Source organism: Microcaecilia unicolor, chromosome 3 (genome assembly GCF_901765095.1).
Source record: "Microcaecilia unicolor chromosome 3, aMicUni1.1, whole genome shotgun sequence".
Classification (NCBI taxonomy): Eukaryota; Metazoa; Chordata; class Amphibia; order Gymnophiona; family Siphonopidae; genus Microcaecilia; species Microcaecilia unicolor.
Genome location: NC_044033.1, coordinates 197,927,970 through 197,950,496, shown reverse-complemented (window position 1 = coordinate 197,950,496; position 22,527 = coordinate 197,927,970). Strand labels below are relative to the sequence as shown.

Sequence of the window (22,527 nt, the reverse complement as noted above, 5' to 3'; positions counted from 1 at the left end):
TCTGGGGGGTTTCCCCCGAGTTTGTTTTGCTGCTGCATCAGGCCTTCCTTATGCAAAACGCTGCCCCTGCTCCCTCGTCTGATAAAGAGGTTGAGGTTCCCAGAGGTAAACGCCCTCGGGTTGATTCCCAGGCCTTGGAGGACTTTGTCTCCTCCGATGTAGATGAGGGCAGCGTATCTGAGTTCTCCCAACGGTCCTTTGCGGATTCCTTGGAGGAGACGGATCCCCGCTCGGATGGAGCGGATGACCCCTCTGCAGCGCGGCTCTTTAGCTCAGAGGATTTGCCCAACCTGTTAGTGCAGGCCATGGGCATTTTGACGATTTCCTCTCTGGAGGACGTCTCTCCCTCAGCCCCTGTTGGCTCTGCCATTATGCTGGGGACGAAGCGCCCGCCTAGAACCTTCCACGTGCATGATGCCATGCACACCTTAATTTCGGCTCAATGGGATGTCCCGGAAGCGAGCCTTCAAGTGGCTAGGGCTATGTCCCGCCTCTATCCTTTGCCTGAAAGTGAACGTGAGGCCTTCCTGTGGCCTACCGTGGATTCTTTAATCACTGCGGTGACTAAGAAAACGGCGTTGCCAGTGGAAGGTGGCACGGCCCTAAAGGACGCCCAAGACAGAAGATTGGAGGCGGCCTTAAGGTCGTCCTTTGAGGCGGCTGCTTTAAGTTTGCAGGCCTCAGTTTGCGGCTCCTATGTGGCCAGGGCGTGCCTGACTATGGTGCAGCGGGCTTCCCCCTCGGATCATTCCTTGAGGGCTGATTGGCCGGCCCTGGAATCGGGCTTAGCCTATTTGGCAGACTTGCTGTATGATGTCTTGAGAGCCTCAGCTAAAGGCATGGCTCAGACAATCTCTGCGCGGCGGTGGCTTTGGCTGAAGCATTGGTCTGCTGACCACGCCTCTAAATCCCGCCTGGCTAGATTGCCTTTTAAAGGCAAGCTGCTCTTTGGGGTCGAGCTGGACAAGATCGTGACCGATCTCGGCACGTCTAAGGGCAAGAAGTTACCAGAGGTCAGGGCTCGGGCTAGTACTCGCCCTGGTACCTCCAGAGGACGGTTTCAGGAAGTCCGTCGGTACCGCCCGGGCAGGTCGGGCTCCTCTGCCCCCTCTTCCTTCAAGAGGAACTTCTCCCCCAAGCAGCATTCCTTTCGCAGAGACTGCCGTCCCGGAGGTGCTCCCTCCGGTCCTCCCCCAGGGTCTCGTACCCAATGACGGGGCCTTGGTCCACGCCCCAGTGCAGATTGGAGGACGGCTGTCCTCGTTTATGGGCGATTGGACCACAATAACTTCAGACGCTTGGGTGCTGGAAGTCATCAGAGACGGCTACAAGCTAGAGTTCTGCCGACCCTTGAAAGACGGGTTTGTACTCTCTCCCTGCAAGTCTCCGGTCAAAGCTGTGGCAGTGCAGCAGACCTTGGACAATCTGATCCGCCTGGGGGCGGTCGTTCCGGTGCCAGAAAATCAGCTTGGCAAGGGACGTTACTCCATTTTCTTTGTGATTCCAAAGAAAGGAGGTTCTGTACGGCCTATCCTCGACCTCAAGGGGTCCATTGGGCCTTGAAAGTTGGGCACTTTCGCATGGAGACCCTCCGCTCTGTTATAGCGGCAGTGAAGGCAGGAGAGTTCTTGGCATCCTTGGTCATCAAGGAAGCGTACTTGCATATTCCCATCTGGCGTCCTCATCAACGCTTTCTGCGTGTTGCAGTACTGGGCCGACACTTCCAGTTCAGAGCCCTCCCGTTTGGGTTGGCTACTGCTCCGCGGACCTTCTCCAAAGTAATGGTGGTCCTCGCGGCCTTCCTGAGGAAGGAAGGAGTTCAAGTCCATCCTTATCTGGACGACTGGTTGATCCAAGCCCCCTCTTATGCAGAGTGCGGCAAAGCTGTGAACCGGGTGGTTGCTCTTTTGAGCTCCCTGAGGTGGATCATCAACTGGGAGAAAAGCCAGCTGCGCCCGAGACACCCAAGTGGGCAGAGTGTTCCTGCCAGACAATCGGATTGTCAATTCAGGCTCAGGTGGACTAGTTCCTAGTAGCCTCTCCTATTCGGGCTTGGGACTATGTGCAGCTGTTGGGCTCTATGACGGCCACGATGGATGTAGTGCCCTGGGTCAGGGCTCATATGAGACCACTACAATAATCTCTGCTGCTGCGCTGGACTCCGATGTCGGAGGATTATGCTGTGCGCCTTCCCTTGGACCCAGCAGTGCGCAAGGCGCTGAGCTGGTGGACGCAGACAGACAAGTTGTCTGCGGGAATGCCTCTGGTGACCACGGAGTGGATTGTCGTCACGACAGACGCCTCTTTGATGGGCTGGGGAGCCCACTGCTTGGGAAGGACAGCGTAGGGGCTCTGGTCTCCTGCAGAGGCAAAGTGGTCTATCAACCTCCTGGAACTCAGAGCCATTCGGTTGGTGCTGTTGGAGTTCATCCCAGTACTGGCGTTGAAGCCAGTACGGGTCCGGTCGGACAATGCCACGGCTGTGGCCTATGTCAACCGCCAGGGAGGTACCAAGAGCGCCCCTCTGGCCAAGGAGGCCATGAATCTATGCCAGTGGGCGGAAGTGAACCTGGCACAGCTGTCAGCAGCTCTCTTTGTCGGAGTCATGAATGTCAAGGCGGACTTTCTCAGTCGCCATACCTTGGAGCCCGGAGAGTGGCAGCTATTTGCTCAGGCGTTCTTGGGCATCTCGAAGCGCTGGGGCCAGCCGAGCCTAGACCTGATGGCGTCATCGGCCAATTGCCAAGTGCCGCGCTTTTTCAGCAGAGGACGGGACCCTCGCTCCCTGGGACTAGATGCTCTTCTTCAACAGGGGCCGGCACAAGAGCTTCTCTATGTGTTCCCGCCCTGGCCCAGGTTGGGCAGGGTGCTAGACCAGGTGGCAAAGCATCCAGGCCGGATAATCCTGGTGGGTCCAGTCTGGCCCAGATGTCCCTGGTATGCGGACTTGATCAGGCTCTCAGTGGACCATCCTCTGCGGCTGCCAGTGGAGCAGGGCCTGTTGCATAAGGGTCCCGTGGTGATGGAGGCCTCCCCCTTTGGTCTTACGGCCTGGCTTTTGAGCAGCAGCGTCTGAGGAAGAAGGTCTTCTCAGACAAGGTCATCGCCACTATGCTGAGAGCGAGGAAGCGCTCTACTTTTACTGCTTCCGCCAGGGTTTGGCGTACCTTTGCAGCGTGGTGAAGCAGGCTCATTTTCTCCATTCACTGCTCCAATTTCTTCAGTGCTGGCGTTCCTGCAAGAAGGTCTGGAGAAAGGCCTGTCGCTCAGTTCCCTTAAAGTCCAGGTAGCGGCTCTGGCTTGTTTCAGGGGCCGCCTGAAGGGTGCTTCCCTGGCTTCGCAGCCAGATGTGGTGCGTTTTCTCAAGGGAGTTAAGCACCTGCGCTCTCCTCTGCACTCAGTGGTGCCTGCGTGCAATTTCAACCTGGTGCTAAGAGCATTGCAGAAGCCGCCTTTTGAACCCTTGTTGAGGGCATCTCTGAAAGACCTTACGTGGAAAGCAGTCTTTTTGGTGGCTATCACTTCAGCCAGAAGAGTTTCCGAGCTCCAGGCACTCTCATGTCGAGAGCCCTTTCTGCAGGTCACTGAGGCAGGAGTGTCTATTCGCACAGTGCCTTCCTTCCTGCCCAGGATTGCTTCTCGCTTCCATGTGAATCAGCAGCTCTTAAATATCTGGATGTGAGATCAGATACTTGGAAGTGACCAATGATTTCCGGAAATCGGATCATCTGTTTGTCCTGTGTGCAGGTCCTCGTAAGGGTCTGCAGGCTGCTAAACCTACAGTGGCAAGATGGGTCAAGGAAGACATTGCAGCGGCTTTTGTGGCCGCGGGGAAGGTGCCGCCTATCCAGCTGAAGGCTCACTCCACTAGAGCTCAGGCGGCCTCGTTGGCAGAGGCCGGGTCCGTCTCCTTGGAAGAGATATGCAAGGCGGCAACTTGGGCATCGGCCCATACATTCTCCAAGCCTTACCGCTTGACTGTGGCTGCTCGGGCGGAGGCCCGGTTTGGAGCTTCAGTGTTGAGGTCAGGGATTTCAATGTCCCGCCCTGGGTGAGTACTGCTTCGGTACATCCCACCAGTCTATGGATTGATCAGCATGATGAAATGGAAGGTAAAATTAGGTTTCATACCTGATAATTTTCTTTCCATTAATCATAGCTGATCAATCCATAGCCCCTCCCAGATATCTGTACTGTTTTTATTCTGGTTGCATTTCAGGTTCAAGTTTAGTCTTCAGTTACTTCAGGAGGACTTCGTGTTCAAGTTTTTCACTTGGATTCTTCAAGAGTTGAGACGAGTTTGTGTTACAGTGAGCTGCTGCATTCCTCTCCCCTCCGTTTTACGGGGCTGGATTGAGACAAAAATTCTGCCGGCGCTCCCTCCCGCTTCGGGCGGTTGTAGGGCAGCTTTGTACCCCTCCCGCTTCGGCGGTGTTAGGGTCAGTCAGCTCCTCCCGCGGTTGCAGGATAAGCCAGATCCTCCCGCATCGGCGGGTGTGGTGTCCCTCCCCCGCTCCGCGGGGATGAGCTGGACGGATTCCCCTCCCCCACTTGTGTGGGGATGAGCTGGGCTAATTCCCCTCCCCCACTTGTGTGGGGATGAGCTGGGTTAATTCCCCTCCCCCGTTTCGGCGGTGGTGAGCTGGGCAGAGTGTCCCTTCGTGGGTGTAATTCTCTAAGTGCTGAGTCCTGCGGATGGAGCTTTGATATCGACATACTGAGGAGTTTCCGGCAGCACATGACCACATATAGGGAGGCAAAAGTTTGCTCTCTATCTCCATCTGCTGGTAGATGGACACAACCCACCAGTCTATGGATTGATCAGCTATGATTAATGGAAAGAAAATTATCAGGTATGAAACCTAATTTTACCTTTTTGTATTGGAATAACTTAATACATAGTTTGATTAGCTTTTGAAGGCAGAACCTTCTTCAGATCAGATATATTGAAATGAGCAAATGATATATCAGAATATATATGTGACACAAAAGCATACCATTGACAGTCTCATGGGGAAAGAAAAGAGAGAGAGAGAGAGTGGGGGGGGTGGGGGGGGTGGGGAGGGGAGGGGACGGAAGGTGATCAGAGGATTACAAAAGCAGTATAACTTTATGGTTGAATATTGTGAAAACCCAGGTCTTTGTTAAGTCCTGTCTGGTGGATGTCAAAATATTTCATCATTTTAACTTCAACAGTTTTTTATTCCTGGATGGTTTTGAAATTTCCTTTTAGTATTCTTACTGTAAAGTCATTCATGCAGTGCTCTGGTCTGCCAAAATGCTGGTTAGCACTCTGGTGTTTGATGTGGTGCCCATGTAAACAGAACCTAGTTTTAAGCATTTGGCCTGTCTCTCTCCAACATAGCATCCTTCTTCACATTTTTTGCACGGAATGGCGGCCCCGAGAGCTAGTCTCGATGGGGGCCATTTAAGCGTGGGTCGGGCCCAGGGAGAGCAAGCCTTGAGGCGGCAGGAAGTTGGGGGGAGGGGGGCGGAGCAGAACACGGGGATAGAGGAGAAAAATGCTGGTTTGTGATTGGGGGATTCATAAAAGGCTGAGGCTTGAGGCTGCTGATTGGTGGGGGGGTAGGGGGTAGGAGCAAGGGAAGAGTACAAGGAGGAAGGAGTGTCGAAGAGAGAAGCACTCGAGAACCGCGGAGGTGTTTGCCCACCCTCCCGTCCTCATGGGGGAGCGGGGGGGGGGGGGGGGGGGAAGAATGGATTCTGTTGTGTTTGTGTTTTTCAGGAAAAGCAAGAGCAGTCGCAGCAGCCAAAAGAACACAGCAAACCCGAGCTACAGGAGGCATGGCTCACAGTGGGGCCGAGCCAGGCCTTGAATAGCGGGTCGGGTGACCCGGGTGATGTGTGGAGGTCCAAATGGCAAAGGGTTCTTGCTGCCAAGGCGGAGCCTGGAGGATGGCCATTTTGCTGACATGGCGAACGGTGGACAAGGTGGGGGGGCATAATTGGCATTGAACTTGGACATGTGTAGCTCGGGGCGAAGTGCTGGTGATTTAAGTATATTGGAGTTGAATTGTTTAATAAAATAAGCTGTGGCCTATGTTATACCATTTTACAGGGGACTTGGTGAAGGTGGGGGGGGGGGGGGGGTTGATGGGGTCGAGCGGGTCCCAGCTCCTGGCTCATACCACATTTGAGGATGAGCATGTGTAGGATCCCCTTACACTTAATATTTTACCATGTACCATGTGAGTGACTGTGGAGCCCTGTGATATGTGTTGACACAGTTTGTGGCTTGGTATATATATATATATATTTTTTGTTACATTTGTACCCCGTGCTTTCCCACTCATGGCAGGCTCAATGCGGCAATGGAGGGTTAAGTGACTTGCCCAGAGTCACAAGGAGCTGCCTGTGCCTGAAGTGGGAATTGAACTCAGTTCCTCAGGACCAGAGTCCACCACCCTAACCACTCCTCCACTCCACTTACATAATGTGTGATACTTTATACCGGAGTTTGATTTGTCCTTGCCATTCTCAGGGCACAGACTGAGAAGTCTGTCCAGCACTCTTCTTGTACTAAAAGTTTTGAAGATTCTGGAATCCCAGTTAGTAGCAACATTCCATGTAGACCCCCAAAGAGTAATGTAGTAAATGACGGCAGATGAAGATCTGAATGGTCCATCCAGTCTATCCAACAAGATAAACTCATTTTACATGGTATGCGATACTTTATACCCGAGTTTGATTTGTCCTTGCCATTGTCAGGGCACAGACCGTACTAAGTTCTGAAGCTAGCATCGAAGCCCCTTAAAATTTACACTCCAGCCCATCCCTATCTATTCAGTCACAATCAGGGCGTAGACCGTAGAAGTCTACCCAGCACCGGTTTCACTTCCCAATTACCAGCGTTGCCACCCAATCTCCGCTACGATTCCATTCCTTCTAAGCAGGACTCCTTTGTGATTATCGCACTCATGTTTGAATTCTGTTACTGTTTTCACCACCTTCCACAGGAGGGCATCCCATGTTCAGAATTATGGGACCTAAAGTATGAAATTTATGTATCACATTTGTACCCCGCACTTTCCCACACATGGCAGGCTCAATGTGGCTTACATGGGCAATGTAGGGTTAAGTGACTTGCCCAGAGTCACAAGGAGCTGCCTGTGCCTGAAGTGAGAATTGAACTCAGTTCCCCAGAACCAAAGTCCACCACCCTAACCACTAGGCCACTCCTCATTGCAGGGAGGTGTGCCATTCTCTTCTTTTTGAGCTTTTATTGGGAATGTGCTTTTCACTTATTTTTGTTTCAGATTAGATGGATGTTGTAAGGCCACCAAAGGTGGAACTGGGAATATCTCTTTCAGGGGCCAATTCTCTGAACCTAACGCCAGTGTTAATTTGTGCAGAATGTTCAAAGGACAACGCAGGAAATAACTTGCACACCAAAGATGGCTGCAAATCGTATGCAAATGTAGACAAATGTTAATGAAGTCATTCGCTATTTCCTCCCAATGCTCAGAGAACAGTGCAAAAACAAACCTTTCCCTTACCGCTAGAAACCTACTGCCAGCTTGGAGCTGGTATTGGGATGTTTGAAGAGAGGATTTCCCATGATTTTCTGGTTAAAATCTTCCGGATTTTGATTTGGAAGCAGAAGGAAGCCGTCTTGGAAGCGCCGGTAGTGAGAAACAAATGTGTGCGAGCCCGAGCAAAAATGAAAGTGAATATAAGCCTTTCAAGTGCAAGAAAACTTATTTTTAAAGGCACAGAAGAATGATGCTGAGGTGTGCGTCACTTTTGGGTGTTTGACAAGAAGTGCGCTTACAGCGAAACTCGTGCGCATGTGCCAGGCACGTTCATCCCCCTTACTTTCGGTATAGTTTATGTGCCATTACTGTTGAGCATTGGGGAGCTATTTTTCAGTCCGGTTCATGCTGTACGAGGCTGGCGCTGGTCGGTATAGCGCCGAGTGAGAATCAGCGCCTCAGTAATTCAGTGACTGTAGATCTTTTCTGATGCTTCTCCATTGTTCCAGCCCTGGATTGTATGTCACTACAAGGGGACTCTCAAGGGTCAAAGATTACCTGGAGTCGGAGCAATTCTCCAGAGCTGTTGGTGGCTCAGAATCAAAATCCACCTACTGAAGTGTAGATAATCAGGAGTTCAAATCCCAAGTACTACTCTAATTTAAATATTTTAAACAATTACTAAAATTGTACTGAATTACATTTTCCAGCAAATAATGTTTTCTTTAATCAGAGTTTCAGTAGACAATAACTAATCACTTTAATCCTGCCAAGTGATTTGACTAAGGTGCAGCCCTGTCACAAGCCCCTGATCTTCTCCAGTGTCTGTCCTCCCAGTACAGAGCCAGTGTCTCCTGTCTTTCTGTTCAATGTATTCAGAAGAAAAGGCTGGTGAGGCCCCAGTTCAGCGCCAGCTTTTCATGGGGCATCTAAAGGAATCACAGCCTAGAGAGGTTCCCATTTTCTCCAGGACTGATCCTGCGATGAGATCCATGTACTGGAGAATCGGACACACCCTTAGCAGATAGGAGATTTCAGCTACAGACAGGTGTTGGGGTTGCTGGACAAATGGATTATATCAGGCTCCTGTGACTCACAGGACAAAAGTGAGAGGAAACAGAGACAGTGTAAAGGGATGAGGCATCCCAGATGAACCTTTTTCATTCTTTATTCATAAACCTGATATAGCTTACAGACACTTCCAGCTCTTCACTGCAACATTCTCTCCCATCTAATAACCCCTTTCCATTCTTTTTACCCCTCCCTAACCCCCTATATTCCTGTCCCCACAGCTCCCCTCTCAGTGCCTGTCCCAAGCACCCAACCCTTCTCCCCCTTACCATTCCTTTCTGTTTCTTCTAGGCTTTTACAGCTGCTTCCTCACCCCCTCTATTCTCCCTACATCTTCAGTCTCAACCTGTCTCCATCAAGCAGCCTCTCTTCCCCATACAGCTCCTTCCTGCCTTTTCTAGCCCTTCACAGAAGAATTCTCATAGGACCAGATACCCCCAGATACTCTTATGGTCATAACGGATGTAGAATCACTATACAGCAACATTCCCCATGCAGATGACACAGCTGCATGTGATAAATTCCTAAAAACATTCATCCTGGACCACCAAAACACACCAGAAACTATTACAAAATGAATCAAATGTATTGTAATTCACAATTATTTCCGTTTTAATAACGATACCTATCTGCAAATCATGGGCACTGCTGTGGACATCAGGATGGCACCAGAATATGCAAACTTTTCATAGCAGAACTGCTACTCCCAGCCTCCGTCCCCATCAGACTAAATCCCTAAAATACTTCCAGAATATTGATGACATTTTTATGATTTGAATTGAGGGAGAAAAGACAATCAATTTTATAGTTCTTTCAGTACGTATCATCTTACCATCAAATTTCAATATTGACAGAAAAAGTCAACTTTCCAGACACCACAGTCTCTCTTAACAATGGTTATATACAAATATCTATAGACAACCAACTGACAGATGCAGCTACCTCCACAACTCCAGCTTCCACCCTTCACATCCCCCCAAAAATCCATTATACACAGCCAAGCCAGTTCTTTCAATCCGTATCATCCTTCCATCAAATTAAGATAATAAGGGCAGAGGATTGGCCACCCTCACACCAGCCTTAAACAGCCCAACCTCAGCTCCCTAAACCTGGTGTGTTAAATGTCTAAATGTTGGTTTGTAGGTGACTGATACAGGGCAGATAATGAGAAAATAAAGGCACAGACTGACCCAGGAAAACAGTTCAGTGCATAGTAGAGGGTGTGAAGGAGACTGTCCTTAACCTCCTGAGATTACAGTGTAAGGGAGACTGTCTTGATGCAGGGTACAAGAGAAACAGTCCTAAACCTCCTGAGGTTAGAGAGTATAAGATGTAACCTCTAACAAGACAGGCTTTAAGGGAAAGTTTCCAAACCTCCTGAGCTTATATTCCACCCCCTGGTACTGTACAATTTCTCCTGGTTTAATGGAAAAGTCTCTTTAATGTTCCCCTCTCACATAAAACCCTCCCCAGTATCCTGATCTCTACTTCATTCCTGAACCCACTTTTCAGACCTGTGCTGCCCAGTCAAACTCATTAGCTGGAATCCCAGTCCCAAATTCTGAATAGATTAGAGAGCTGCACGGCTTCCGTCCCCGCGGGAATCCCGCGGAACCCGTGGGATTCCCGCGGGGACGGAGGCAGTTCCTGCGGGGTTCCCGCGGGGATGGAAGCAGTTCTGCGGGGTTCCCGCGGGGACGGAGGCAGTTCCTGCGGGGTTCCCGCGGGGACGGAGGCAGTTCCTGCGGGGTTCCCGCGGGGATGGAACCAGTTCTGTGGGCTTCCCGTGGAAGTGTAAGCTGCACCTGCACCAGCCTCTCATCTACCGAATACCAATTTATTTGAGTGCTGTCTCCTCCTCTTCTTCCTTGCTTTAACAGCATAAATGTGGAAAGTCTTCCATTAAGGAGGTGGTAGAGTCACAAATGATGACGGAATTCAAAAAGGCGTGGGATGAACACAGAGGATCTCTAATTAGAAAATGGAAGTTATATAAAAGCTAACCTTAAATGGCTGCATGTGTGTGGATATGTCAAGTGACACTTAGATGGCGACTCTGGCTGTGATGAACTAGAGCTGATACCTGGCAGACTTGTATGGTCTGTGTCTCATACATGGCAATCTGGTGTAGGATGGGCTGGGAAGGGCTTAGATAGCACCTTCAGTGGCTGGAACATGAGGACAGTGCTGGACAGACTTTTACGGTCTGTGTCCCACAAATGAGAACATGAATAGGCTGGAGTGGGCTTCGATGGCAACTCCAGCAGATGGAACATAAGGATGGGGCCAGATAGACTTCTGTGGTCTTTGTTCCAGAAACACGAAAGAAAGACCATAATCAAGTATATAATATCACACTCGATTTAATGATGAATTGATCATGAGTGTGACTATTGGGCAGAGTGGATGGACCGTTCAGGTCTATTTGCTGTCACTTACTATGTTACTATTAATCCTCTTTGCTCCCAGGCTGGTGCACAGACCTCAGCTCTGACACAGGCATGAGAATCAGATGTCACCTGATCTACTGGTGCGAGCATGTGGCGGCCTCTTAGCACACACTGCCAGTGAATCAGAGACAAATCTTACATGTGCGCACCAGAGTGTTCCAAGTTCCAACTTCCGTTCCTTCCTTTCCTACAGTGCTGTGGCTCAAATCCAGAGAGAGACTGAGGGAGCTGACTGGAACTTTCTTTTATGTACTATTAAATTCTTACGGGGATGGGTGGGGATGGGTTAAATTCTTATGGGGATGGGTGGGAATGGATTAAATTCTTGCGGGGACGGGTGGGGACGGGTTGGGATGGTATAAATTTTTGCGGGGATGGGTGGGGATGGGTAAGATTCCAGTGGGGATGGGTGGGGACGGGTAAGATTCCAGCAGGGACGGACGGGGATGGGTAAGATTTCTGTCCCCGTGCAACTCTCTAGAATAGATAGAAGATTTCAGCTGCAGACAGATGGAGTAGAGAGCTGCACGGCTTCCGTCCCCGCGGGAATCCCGCGGAACCCGTGGGATTCCCGCGGGGACGGAGGCAGTTCCTGCGGGGTTCCCGCGGGGATGGAAGCAGTTCTGCGGGGTTCCCGCGGGGACGGAGGCAGTTCCTGCGGGGTTCCCGCGGGGACGGAGGCAGTTCCTGCGGGGTTCCCGCGGGGATGGAACCAGTTCTGTGGGCTTCCCGTGGAAGTGTAAGCTGCACCTGCACCAGCCTCTCATCTACCGAATACCAATTTATTTGAGTGCTGTCTCCTCCTCTTCTTCCTTGCTTTAACAGCATAAATGTGGAAAGTCTTCCATTAAGGAGGTGGTAGAGTCACAAATGATGACGGAATTCAAAAGGCGTGGGATGAACACAGAGGATCTCTAATTAGAAAATGGAAGTTATATAAAAGCTAACCTTAAATGGCTGCATGTGTGTGGATATGTCAAGTGACACTTAGATGGCGACTCTGGCTGTGATGAACTAGAGCTGATACCTGGCAGACTTGTATGGTCTGTGTCTCATACATGGCAATCTGGTGTAGGATGGGCTGGGAAGGGCTTAGATAGCACCTTCAGTGGCTGGAACATGAGGACAGTGCTGGACAGACTTTTACGGTCTGTGTCCCACAAATGAGAACATGAATAGGCTGGAGTGGGCTTCGATGGCAACTCCAGCAGATGGAACATAAGGATGGGGCCAGATAGACTTCTGTGGTCTTTGTTCCAGAAACACGAAAGAAAGACCATAATCAAGTATATAATATCACACTCGATTTAATGATGAATTGATCATGAGTGTGACTATTGGGCAGAGTGGATGGACCGTTCAGGTCTATTTGCTGTCACTTACTATGTTACTATTAATCCTCTTTGCTCCCAGGCTGGTGCACAGACCTCAGCTCTGACACAGGCATGAGAATCAGATGTCACCTGATCTACTGGTGCGAGCATGTGGCGGCCTCTTAGCACACACTGCCAGTGAATCAGAGACAAATCTTACATGTGCGCACCAGAGTGTTCCAAGTTCCAACTTCCGTTCCTTCCTTTCCTACAGTGCTGTGGCTCAAATCCAGAGAGAGACTGAGGGAGCTGACTGGAACTTTCTTTTATGTACTATTAAATTCTTACGGGGATGGGTGGGGATGGGTTAAATTCTTATGGGGATGGGTGGGAATGGATTAAATTCTTGCGGGGACGGGTGGGGACGGGTTGGGATGGTATAAATTTTTGCGGGGATGGGTGGGGATGGGTAAGATTCCAGTGGGGATGGGTGGGGACGGGTAAGATTCCAGCAGGGACGGACGGGGATGGGTAAGATTTCTGTCCCCGTGCAACTCTCTAAGATGGAGGAGCTGGACGTTTAGCCTCAGGATAGCAAGGAGAGAAAATGCATTGCCCACTTCCTGCCCTTAGGACAGTGCTGTCAAGTGGTATTTGTAGTGCCTGATCCTACCAGTTGAGTGCTGCAGGTCCCATAATGCACCAGGATAGGGTCAGAAATCCAGGACTGGCCCAAAATTTCCCTCCTGGATCTGGGTATCTCGGAAGCTCTGTTATGAGGAGCTTGGTTCCAAGGGTGTCAAACTGCAATACCGGAGGGCGGCAAGCAAGTCAGATTTTCAGGATAGCCTTACTGAATATGCATAATATATTTATGCATACAAATAGATCCCCTATAATCATTAGGGATATCCTGAAAACCTGGCTAGTTTGTGACCTTCCAGGACTGCAGTTTGACACCCCTACAAAGCTAACATTGACAGATTAACTGTTAATCAGACTGGGTAATCACTGAGGGCAGGGCATCTCAAGCCTTCCTTGGAGGCATAAAGCAGGGCAACAAAAACAAGACAGGATGGAAGTGTTTCTATATCCCAGTGCTCCAGCCCAAGGAGGTTGGAGAAAGAATAGGAGGCAGAGTGATGTCACAGAGCTGAAGCTGGCCCACTCAAGGAGGTTTTCGTTCTCTCTAATACATCTGCCGCCATCTTGGTACACTCAAAACAATGTAATTGATAGGGTGACAAACTCCATCTACTGGCTTCAGCCCAGATAATGGGCCAAGCACACGCCTGCCGGCTCCAGTTCTTTATCCAGCCTCCTTGCTGTAGCCTATGGGCTGGAATATCTGACCAGTGGGGATGCAGGAGAAAGAGAGTGAGCTGTTTTGTAGCCTATTTGCTGGCTATGTCTGACTGATGGGCTCCAGGGGGAGGAGGGGGCTGCTATAACCAAGGATAAGGGCACTTCATGCCTGCAGATGCCAATGGGGAGAAGAACAGCAGATAAACAGTGAAAGAAGACTTGGCCATATAACTTTATTGGCAAGACGGTTTTACATGTTTTGCCACAATATGTTTAGCAAATAACAGAGCTACCAAGGGGGCCCAAGGTTTCAAAACACTTCCCCCAGACCCACCCAACCTCACCCACTGCCCTCTGGATCCACCCATGGCTCACCAAAGCTCTGCAGCTGAGGCCTCATCAACAAACCACCTACTACTACTACTACTATTTAGCATTTCTATAGCGCTACAAGGCATACGCAGCGCTGCACAAACATAGAAGAAAGACTGCCTTAATAAAACTTCTCCTGGTGCTGCAGGACCAGTCTCGCTTGTGCAATTTTGCTGCTGGTATCGCAAGACTTGTCCCGCGGCAGCAGGAGAGATAGTGTCTTATGAACGCACCTCCTGCTGCCAACGTTTTGACAGACAAAAACCTGACAACTGCCCTGCTCTGTGCCCCCCCCCCTTGCAGTACCCACCTCATGTCCCACCCCACCCCCATGCCCTGTAATATCTGATATGAGTTAGCTGTGTTTGTGTTTAGTTTTTATGTTTATCAATAATGAATTTTTATGTACATAGTTTGGCAAATATATTTATATTTGATACTTATGGCTCTACATTTTAGTAATAACAATGTCTTTGAACTAAAGTGTGGGATTTGAACTAGAGAGCTGCACGGCTTCCGTCCCCGCGGGAATCCCGCGGAACCCGTGGGATTCCCGCGGGGACGGAGGCAGTTCCTGCGGGGTTCCCGCGGGGATGGAAGCAGTTCTGCGGGGTTCCCGCGGGGACGGAGGCAGTTCCTGCGGGGTTCCCGCGGGGACGGAGGCAGTTCCTGCGGGGTTCCCGCGGGGATGGAACCAGTTCTGTGGGCTTCCCGTGGAAGTGTAAGCTGCACCTGCACCAGCCTCTCATCTACCGAATACCAATTTATTTGAGTGCTGTCTCCTCCTCTTCTTCCTTGCTTTAACAGCATAAATGTGGAAAGTCTTCCATTAAGGAGGTGGTAGAGTCACAAATGATGACGGAATTCAAAAAGGCGTGGGATGAACACAGAGGATCTCTAATTAGAAAATGGAAGTTATATAAAAGCTAACCTTAAATGGCTGCATGTGTGTGGATATGTCAAGTGACACTTAGATGGCGACTCTGGCTGTGATGAACTAGAGCTGATACCTGGCAGACTTGTATGGTCTGTGTCTCATACATGGCAATCTGGTGTAGGATGGGCTGGGAAGGGCTTAGATAGCACCTTCAGTGGCTGGAACATGAGGACAGTGCTGGACAGACTTTTACGGTCTGTGTCCCACAAATGAGAACATGAATAGGCTGGAGTGGGCTTCGATGGCAACTCCAGCAGATGGAACATAAGGATGGGGCCAGATAGACTTCTGTGGTCTTTGTTCCAGAAACACGAAAGAAAGACCATAATCAAGTATATAATATCACACTCGATTTAATGATGAATTGATCATGAGTGTGACTATTGGGCAGAGTGGATGGACCGTTCAGGTCTATTTGCTGTCACTTACTATGTTACTATTAATCCTCTTTGCTCCCAGGCTGGTGCACAGACCTCAGCTCTGACACAGGCATGAGAATCAGATGTCACCTGATCTACTGGTGCGAGCATGTGGCGGCCTCTTAGCACACACTGCCAGTGAATCAGAGACAAATCTTACATGTGCGCACCAGAGTGTTCCAAGTTCCAACTTCCGTTCCTTCCTTTCCTACAGTGCTGTGGCTCAAATCCAGAGAGAGACTGAGGGAGCTGACTGGAACTTTCTTTTATGTACTATTAAATTCTTACGGGGATGGGTGGGGATGGGTTAAATTCTTATGGGGATGGGTGGGAATGGATTAAATTCTTGCGGGGACGGGTGGGGACGGGTTGGGATGGTATAAATTTTTGCGGGGATGGGTGGGGATGGGTAAGATTCCAGTGGGGATGGGTGGGGACGGGTAAGATTCCAGCAGGGACGGACGGGGATGGGTAAGATTTCTGTCCCCGTGCAACTCTCTAGAATAGATAGAAGATTTCAGCTGCAGACAGATGGAGTAGAGAGCTGCACGGCTTCCGTCCCCGCGGGAATCCCGCGGAACCCGTGGGATTCCCGCGGGGACGGAGGCAGTTCCTGCGGGGTTCCCGCGGGGATGGAAGCAGTTCTGCGGGGTTCCCGCGGGGACGGAGGCAGTTCCTGCGGGGTTCCCGCGGGGACGGAGGCAGTTCCTGCGGGGTTCCCGCGGGGATGGAACCAGTTCTGTGGGCTTCCCGTGGAAGTGTAAGCTGCACCTGCACCAGCCTCTCATCTACCGAATACCAATTTATTTGAGTGCTGTCTCCTCCTCTTCTTCCTTGCTTTAACAGCATAAATGTGGAAAGTCTTCCATTAAGGAGGTGGTAGAGTCACAAATGATGACGGAATTCAAAAAGGCGTGGGATGAACACAGAGGATCTCTAATTAGAAAATGGAAGTTATATAAAAGCTAACCTTAAATGGCTGCATGTGTGTGGATATGTCAAGTGACACTTAGATGGCGACTCTGGCTGTGATGAACTAGAGCTGATACCTGGCAGACTTGTATGGTCTGTGTCTCATACATGGCAATCTGGTGTAGGATGGGCTGGGAAGGGCTTAGATAGCACCTTCAGTGGCTGGAACATGAGGACAGTGCTGGACAGACTTTTACGGTCTGTGTCCCACAAATGAGAACATGAATAGGCTGGAGTGGGCTTCGATGGCAACTCCAGCAGATGGAACATAAGGATGGGGCCAGATAGACTTCTGTGGTCTTTGTTCCAGAAACACGAAAGAAAGACCATAATCAAGTATATAATATCACACTCGATTTAATGATGAATTGATCATGAGTGTGACTATTGGGCAGAGTGGATGGACCGTTCAGGTCTATTTGCTGTCACTTACTATGTTACTATTAATCCTCTTTGCTCCCAGGCTGGTGCACAGACCTCAGCTCTGACACAGGCATGAGAATCAGATGTCACCTGATCTACTGGTGCGAGCATGTGGCGGCCTCTTAGCACACACTGCCAGTGAATCAGAGACAAATCTTACATGTGCGCACCAGAGTGTTCCAAGTTCCAACTTCCGTTCCTTCCTTTCCTACAGTGCTGTGGCTCAAATCCAGAGAGAGACTGAGGGAGCTGACTGGAACTTTCTTTTATGTACTATTAAATTCTTACGGGGATGGGTGGGGATGGGTTAAATTCTTATGGGGATGGGTGGGAATGGATTAAATTCTTGCGGGGACGGGTGGGGACGGGTTGGGATGGTATAAATTTTTGCGGGGATGGGTGGGGATGGGTAAGATTCCAGTGGGGATGGGTGGGGACGGGTAAGATTCCAGCAGGGACGGACGGGGATGGGTAAGATTTCTGTCCCCGTGCAACTCTCTAAGATGGAGGAGCTGGACGTTTAGCCTCAGGATAGCAAGGAGAGAAAATGCATTGCCCACTTCCTGCCCTTAGGACAGTGCTGTCAAGTGGTATTTGTAGTGCCTGATCCTACCAGTTGAGTGCTGCAGGTCCCATAATGCACCAGGATAGGGTCAGAAATCCAGGACTGGCCCAAAATTTCCCTCCTGGATCTGGGTATCTCGGAAGCTCTGTTATGAGGAGCTTGGTTCCAAGGGTGTCAAACTGCAATACCGGAGGGCGGCAAGCAAGTCAGATTTTCAGGATAGCCTTACTGAATATGCATAATATATTTATGCATACAAATAGATCCCCTATAATCATTAGGGATATCCTGAAAACCTGGCTAGTTTGTGACCTTCCAGGACTGCAGTTTGACACCCCTACAAAGCTAACATTGACAGATTAACTGTTAATCAGACTGGGTAATCACTGAGGGCAGGGCATCTCAAGCCTTCCTTGGAGGCATAAAGCAGGGCAACAAAAACAAGACAGGATGGAAGTGTTTCTATATCCCAGTGCTCCAGCCCAAGGAGGTTGGAGAAAGAATAGGAGGCAGAGTGATGTCACAGAGCTGAAGCTGGCCCACTCAAGGAGGTTTTCGTTCTCTCTAATACATCTGCCGCCATCTTGGTACACTCAAAACAATGTAATTGATAGGGTGACAAACTCCATCTACTGGCTTCAGCCCAGATAATGGGCCAAGCACACGCCTGCCGGCTCCAGTTCTTTATCCAGCCTCCTTGCTGTAGCCTATGGGCTGGAATATCTGACCAGTGGGGATGCAGGAGAAAGAGAGTGAGCTGTTTTGTAGCCTATTTGCTGGCTATGTCTGACTGATGGGCTCCAGGGGGAGGAGGGGGCTGCTATAACCAAGGATAAGGGCACTTCATGCCTGCAGATGCCAATGGGGAGAAGAACAGCAGATAAACAGTGAAAGAAGACTTGGCCATATAACTTTATTGGCAAGACGGTTTTACATGTTTTGCCACAATATGTTTAGCAAATAACAGAGCTACCAAGGGGGCCCAAGGTTTCAAAACACTTCCCCCAGACCCACCCAACCTCACCCACTGCCCTCTGGATCCACCCATGGCTCACCAAAGCTCTGCAGCTGAGGCCTCATCAACAAACCACCTACTACTACTACTACTATTTAGCATTTCTATAGCGCTACAAGGCATACGCAGCGCTGCACAAACATAGAAGAAAGACTGCCTTAATAAAACTTCTCCTGGTGCTGCAGGACCAGTCTCGCTTGTGCAATTTTGCTGCTGGTATCGCAAGACTTGTCCCGCGGCAGCAGGAGAGATAGTGTCTTATGAACGCACCTCCTGCTGCCAACGTTTTGACAGACAAAAACCTGACAACTGCCCTGCTCTGTGCCCCCCCCCCTTGCAGTACCCACCTCATGTCCCACCCCACCCCCATGCCCTGTAATATCTGATATGAGTTAGCTGTGTTTGTGTTTAGTTTTTATGTTTATCAATAATGAATTTTTATGTACATAGTTTGGCAAATATATTTATATTTTGATACTTATGGCTCTACATTTTAGTAATAACAATGTCTTTGAACTAAAGTGTGGGATTTGAACTAGAGAGCTGCACGGCTTCCGTCCCCGCGGGAATCCCGCGGAACCCGTGGGATTCCCGCGGGGACGGAGGCAGTTCCTGCGGGGTTCCCGCGGGGATGGAAGCAGTTCTGCGGGGTTCCCGCGGGGACGGAGGCAGTTCCTGCGGGGTTCCCGCGGGGACGGAGGCAGTTCCTGCGGGGTTCCCGCGGGGATGGAACCAGTTCTGTGGGCTTCCCGTGGAAGTGTAAGCTGCACCTGCACCAGCCTCTCATCTACCGAATACCAATTTATTTGAGTGCTGTCTCCTCCTCTTCTTCCTTGCTTTAACAGCATAAATGTGGAAAGTCTTCCATTAAGGAGGTGGTAGAGTCACAAATGATGACGGAATTCAAAAAGGCGTGGGATGAACACAGAGGATCTCTAATTAGAAAATGGAAGTTATATAAAAGCTAACCTTAAATGGCTGCATGTGTGTGGATATGTCAAGTGACACTTAGATGGCGACTCTGGCTGTGATGAACTAGAGCTGATACCTGGCAGACTTGTATGGTCTGTGTCTCATACATGGCAATCTGGTGTAGGATGGGCTGGGAAGGGCTTAGATAGCACCTTCAGTGGCTGGAACATGAGGACAGTGCTGGACAGACTTTTACGGTCTGTGTCCCACAAATGAGAACATGAATAGGCTGGAGTGGGCTTCGATGGCAACTCCAGCAGATGGAACATAAGGATGGGGCCAGATAGACTTCTGTGGTCTTTGTTCCAGAAACACGAAAGAAAGACCATAATCAAGTATATAATATCACACTCGATTTAATGATGAATTGATCATGAGTGTGACTATTGGGCAGAGTGGATGGACCGTTCAGGTCTATTTGCTGTCACTTACTATGTTACTATTAATCCTCTTTGCTCCCAGGCTGGTGCACAGACCTCAGCTCTGACACAGGCATGAGAATCAGATGTCACCTGATCTACTGGTGCGAGCATGTGGCGGCCTCTTAGCACACACTGCCAGTGAATCAGAGACAAATCTTACATGTGCGCACCAGAGTGTTCCAAGTTCCAACTTCCGTTCCTTCCTTTCCTACAGTGCTGTGGCTCAAATCCAGAGAGAGACTGAGGGAGCTGACTGGAACTTTCTTTTATGTACTATTAAATTCTTACGGGGATGGGTGGGGATGGGTTAAATTCTTATGGGGATGGGTGGGAATGGATTAAATTCTTGCGGGGACGGGTGGGGACGGGTTGGGATGGTATAAATTTTTGCGGGGATGGGTGGGGATGGGTAAGATTCCAGTGGGGATGGGTGGGGACGGGTAAGATTCCAGCAGGGACGGACGGGGATGGGTAAGATTTCTGTCCCCGTGCAACTCTCTAATTTGAACCCATATCACTAAATAAGTTTTACTTGTAAGCCACCAGCAGCTCTTTGACCATTTTTCATAGGAAAAAGCAGCATGACCCTGGCTTCTGGTGGCCCCCTTGCACTTATTGTAATCACTTTTTTCAATATATTGTCATTTACAAACATGGGTTTGTTTTATTTGTTGTTAGGCAAGTTGCCTCCTGACGCAGCCCTTGCGTGAGCGAAACACAGCCAGTGCAGAGCTTGTTTGGTTTAGATTTTAGACTCCACGAAAAATAAAGGTTTGAAGAAAATATTCCAGGTTCTGATCTGCTTTTTTTCTACTGCCATCTTAGAGTCTGCGGATCGTCTGCTCTGTTGTTTCCTTCTGGCAAACCCTCTGCTTTACACGATTTTGTATAACAATTTTTCCTAATGGTAAATTAATGGCGACATTCCATAAAGTCCTAAACTTATACAGCTACCCATGGAAAGCAGGTATATAAGAAGTACGGCTTAAAGATATATGTATGGCATTTGCTATACTGCCTAAACTGATGCACAGAGCTAAGTGCTTAGCACCCAGTGGCGTTCCTTGGTTGGCTGCCACCCAGGGTGGTTTGTGGCTGCGCACCCCCTCCTCCGGGTGCAGCATCCCCCGGCGCATCACCAGGGGATGCTGCACCCGGAGGAGGGGCCTAGCGGTTAGTGCAGTGGACTTTGATCCTGGGGAACTGAGTTCAATTCCCACTGCAGCTCCTTGTGACTCTGGCCAAGTCACTTAACCCACCATTGCCCCTGGTACAAAATAAGTACCTGAATATACTATGTAAACCACTTTGAATGTAGTTGCAAAAAACCTCAGAAAGGCAGTACATCAAGTCCCATTTCCCCTTCCCTATTGGAGATTCTACATGGAATGCTACTATTGAGATTCTGTTACTACTATTTGAGATTCTACATGGAATGTTGCTATTCCACTAGCAACATTCTATGTAGAAGCCTACCCTTGCAGATCAGCAACGCAGCCGCGCAGGCTTCTGTTTCTGTGAGTCTGACGTCCTGCACAGAAGGTCGGTACCAGCGTGTACCGGCACAAAAAAAGCACTGCAAATAAGTACCTGTATATACTATGTAAACCGCTTTGAATGTATTTGCAAAAACCACAGAAAGGCGGTATATCAAGTCCCATTTCCCCTTCCCTATGTGCATTCTTCTTATCTGCTGGGAGCAATCATGCGGCTGTTGGCTCCGCAGGTTCCCTGCTCCCTCTGCCCAGAACAGGAAGTAACAGCAGAGGGAGCAGGGAATTGGCAGAGCCGACAGCCACACAGCTGCTCCCTGCACCCATCCTGCAGCATGCATCGGGGGGGGGGGGGGGGGGGGGGGGGAGGGGGGGGGGGACAGACTGACTCCACCACCCCGCCCTCAGTACGCCACTGGTGCGTCCCAGAATCCAGGCTGTAGCAGGAGAAGGGAGCTTCTTTCTCTTTACATGTCAATAGATGCCAAGTTCCAGGTTGGAGATTTTGGAATAGTCTTGGATTTCTGAGCACCCCATCCTGGTGTATTATGGGACTGAGAACACTGATTTCCATGGGGAGGATCAGGCACTACAAATCCCATGTCCACCTCCCGTACTTACTGTACATTCAAACGACTCCAGTCTGGAACTGGGCAACTTTTCTCTCTTTCCACATGGCAATCTCTCTTTCTTCCCCAAATCCAACTGCACCATTATCATGGCCTGCCCAGACCCAACCCCAGCAATGGTGAACTGGAATCTGGATGTTCAAGGTCCTAACTCATGGGGCCTGGGGCCAGATGAACATCTCTTAGCTGGTTTAAAAAAAAAAAAAGACCTTGAGTTTATTCATCTCTTCCACCAACAAATTAAGTTCTCCCTTTGACTTCATAGATGAGAACAGAGGCGAGGCTGGAACTGCCTCCCTCAATCCCAGCTGGTCTCTGAAATTCTGCTTGAATGAAAGGTATCTCCTTTGCCCAGGTATTCGCTCAGCAGCCTCTGTATGGTCTTCCCCTTGCACAGGATTGCTGAACGATTTTTTAACCAGAATAGACATTGGGTAAACCAGTTTGCCCTGCTCCCAGAGTGGCGGGCACCCACTGACTCACCTGCAGCCGGGGGTGGGCATAGAACTCGTTCAGGAAGTCCATAAGCAGGTCGATCTTCAGCAAGCTGACACACAGGACCACATGCTTCTCTGTCTGTGCCCGATAGCGGCTGTAGTTACCTCCGGACTTCTGCCGTTCCATCCACAGGAATGCCAACTGCTCAAACTGAAAGTCAGCAGGGCAGAAAGGTGAG

The 22,527-nt window shown here is 49.8% G+C and overlaps 1 protein-coding gene across 1 annotated transcript in view; it reads right to left on the bottom strand.

Annotated features, from left to right (window-relative positions):
• The window catches only part of LOC115464322 (potassium channel subfamily T member 2-like), a 197,227-nt gene that overhangs the window by 112,491 nt on the left and 62,209 nt on the right, over nt 1-22,527 (bottom strand). The window contains exon 11 of the mRNA XM_030194710.1: nt 22,335-22,499. Within this exon, the coding sequence (XP_030050570.1) occupies nt 22,335-22,499 (165 nt within the window). The remainder of the gene's footprint in view (nt 1-22,334; nt 22,500-22,527) is intronic.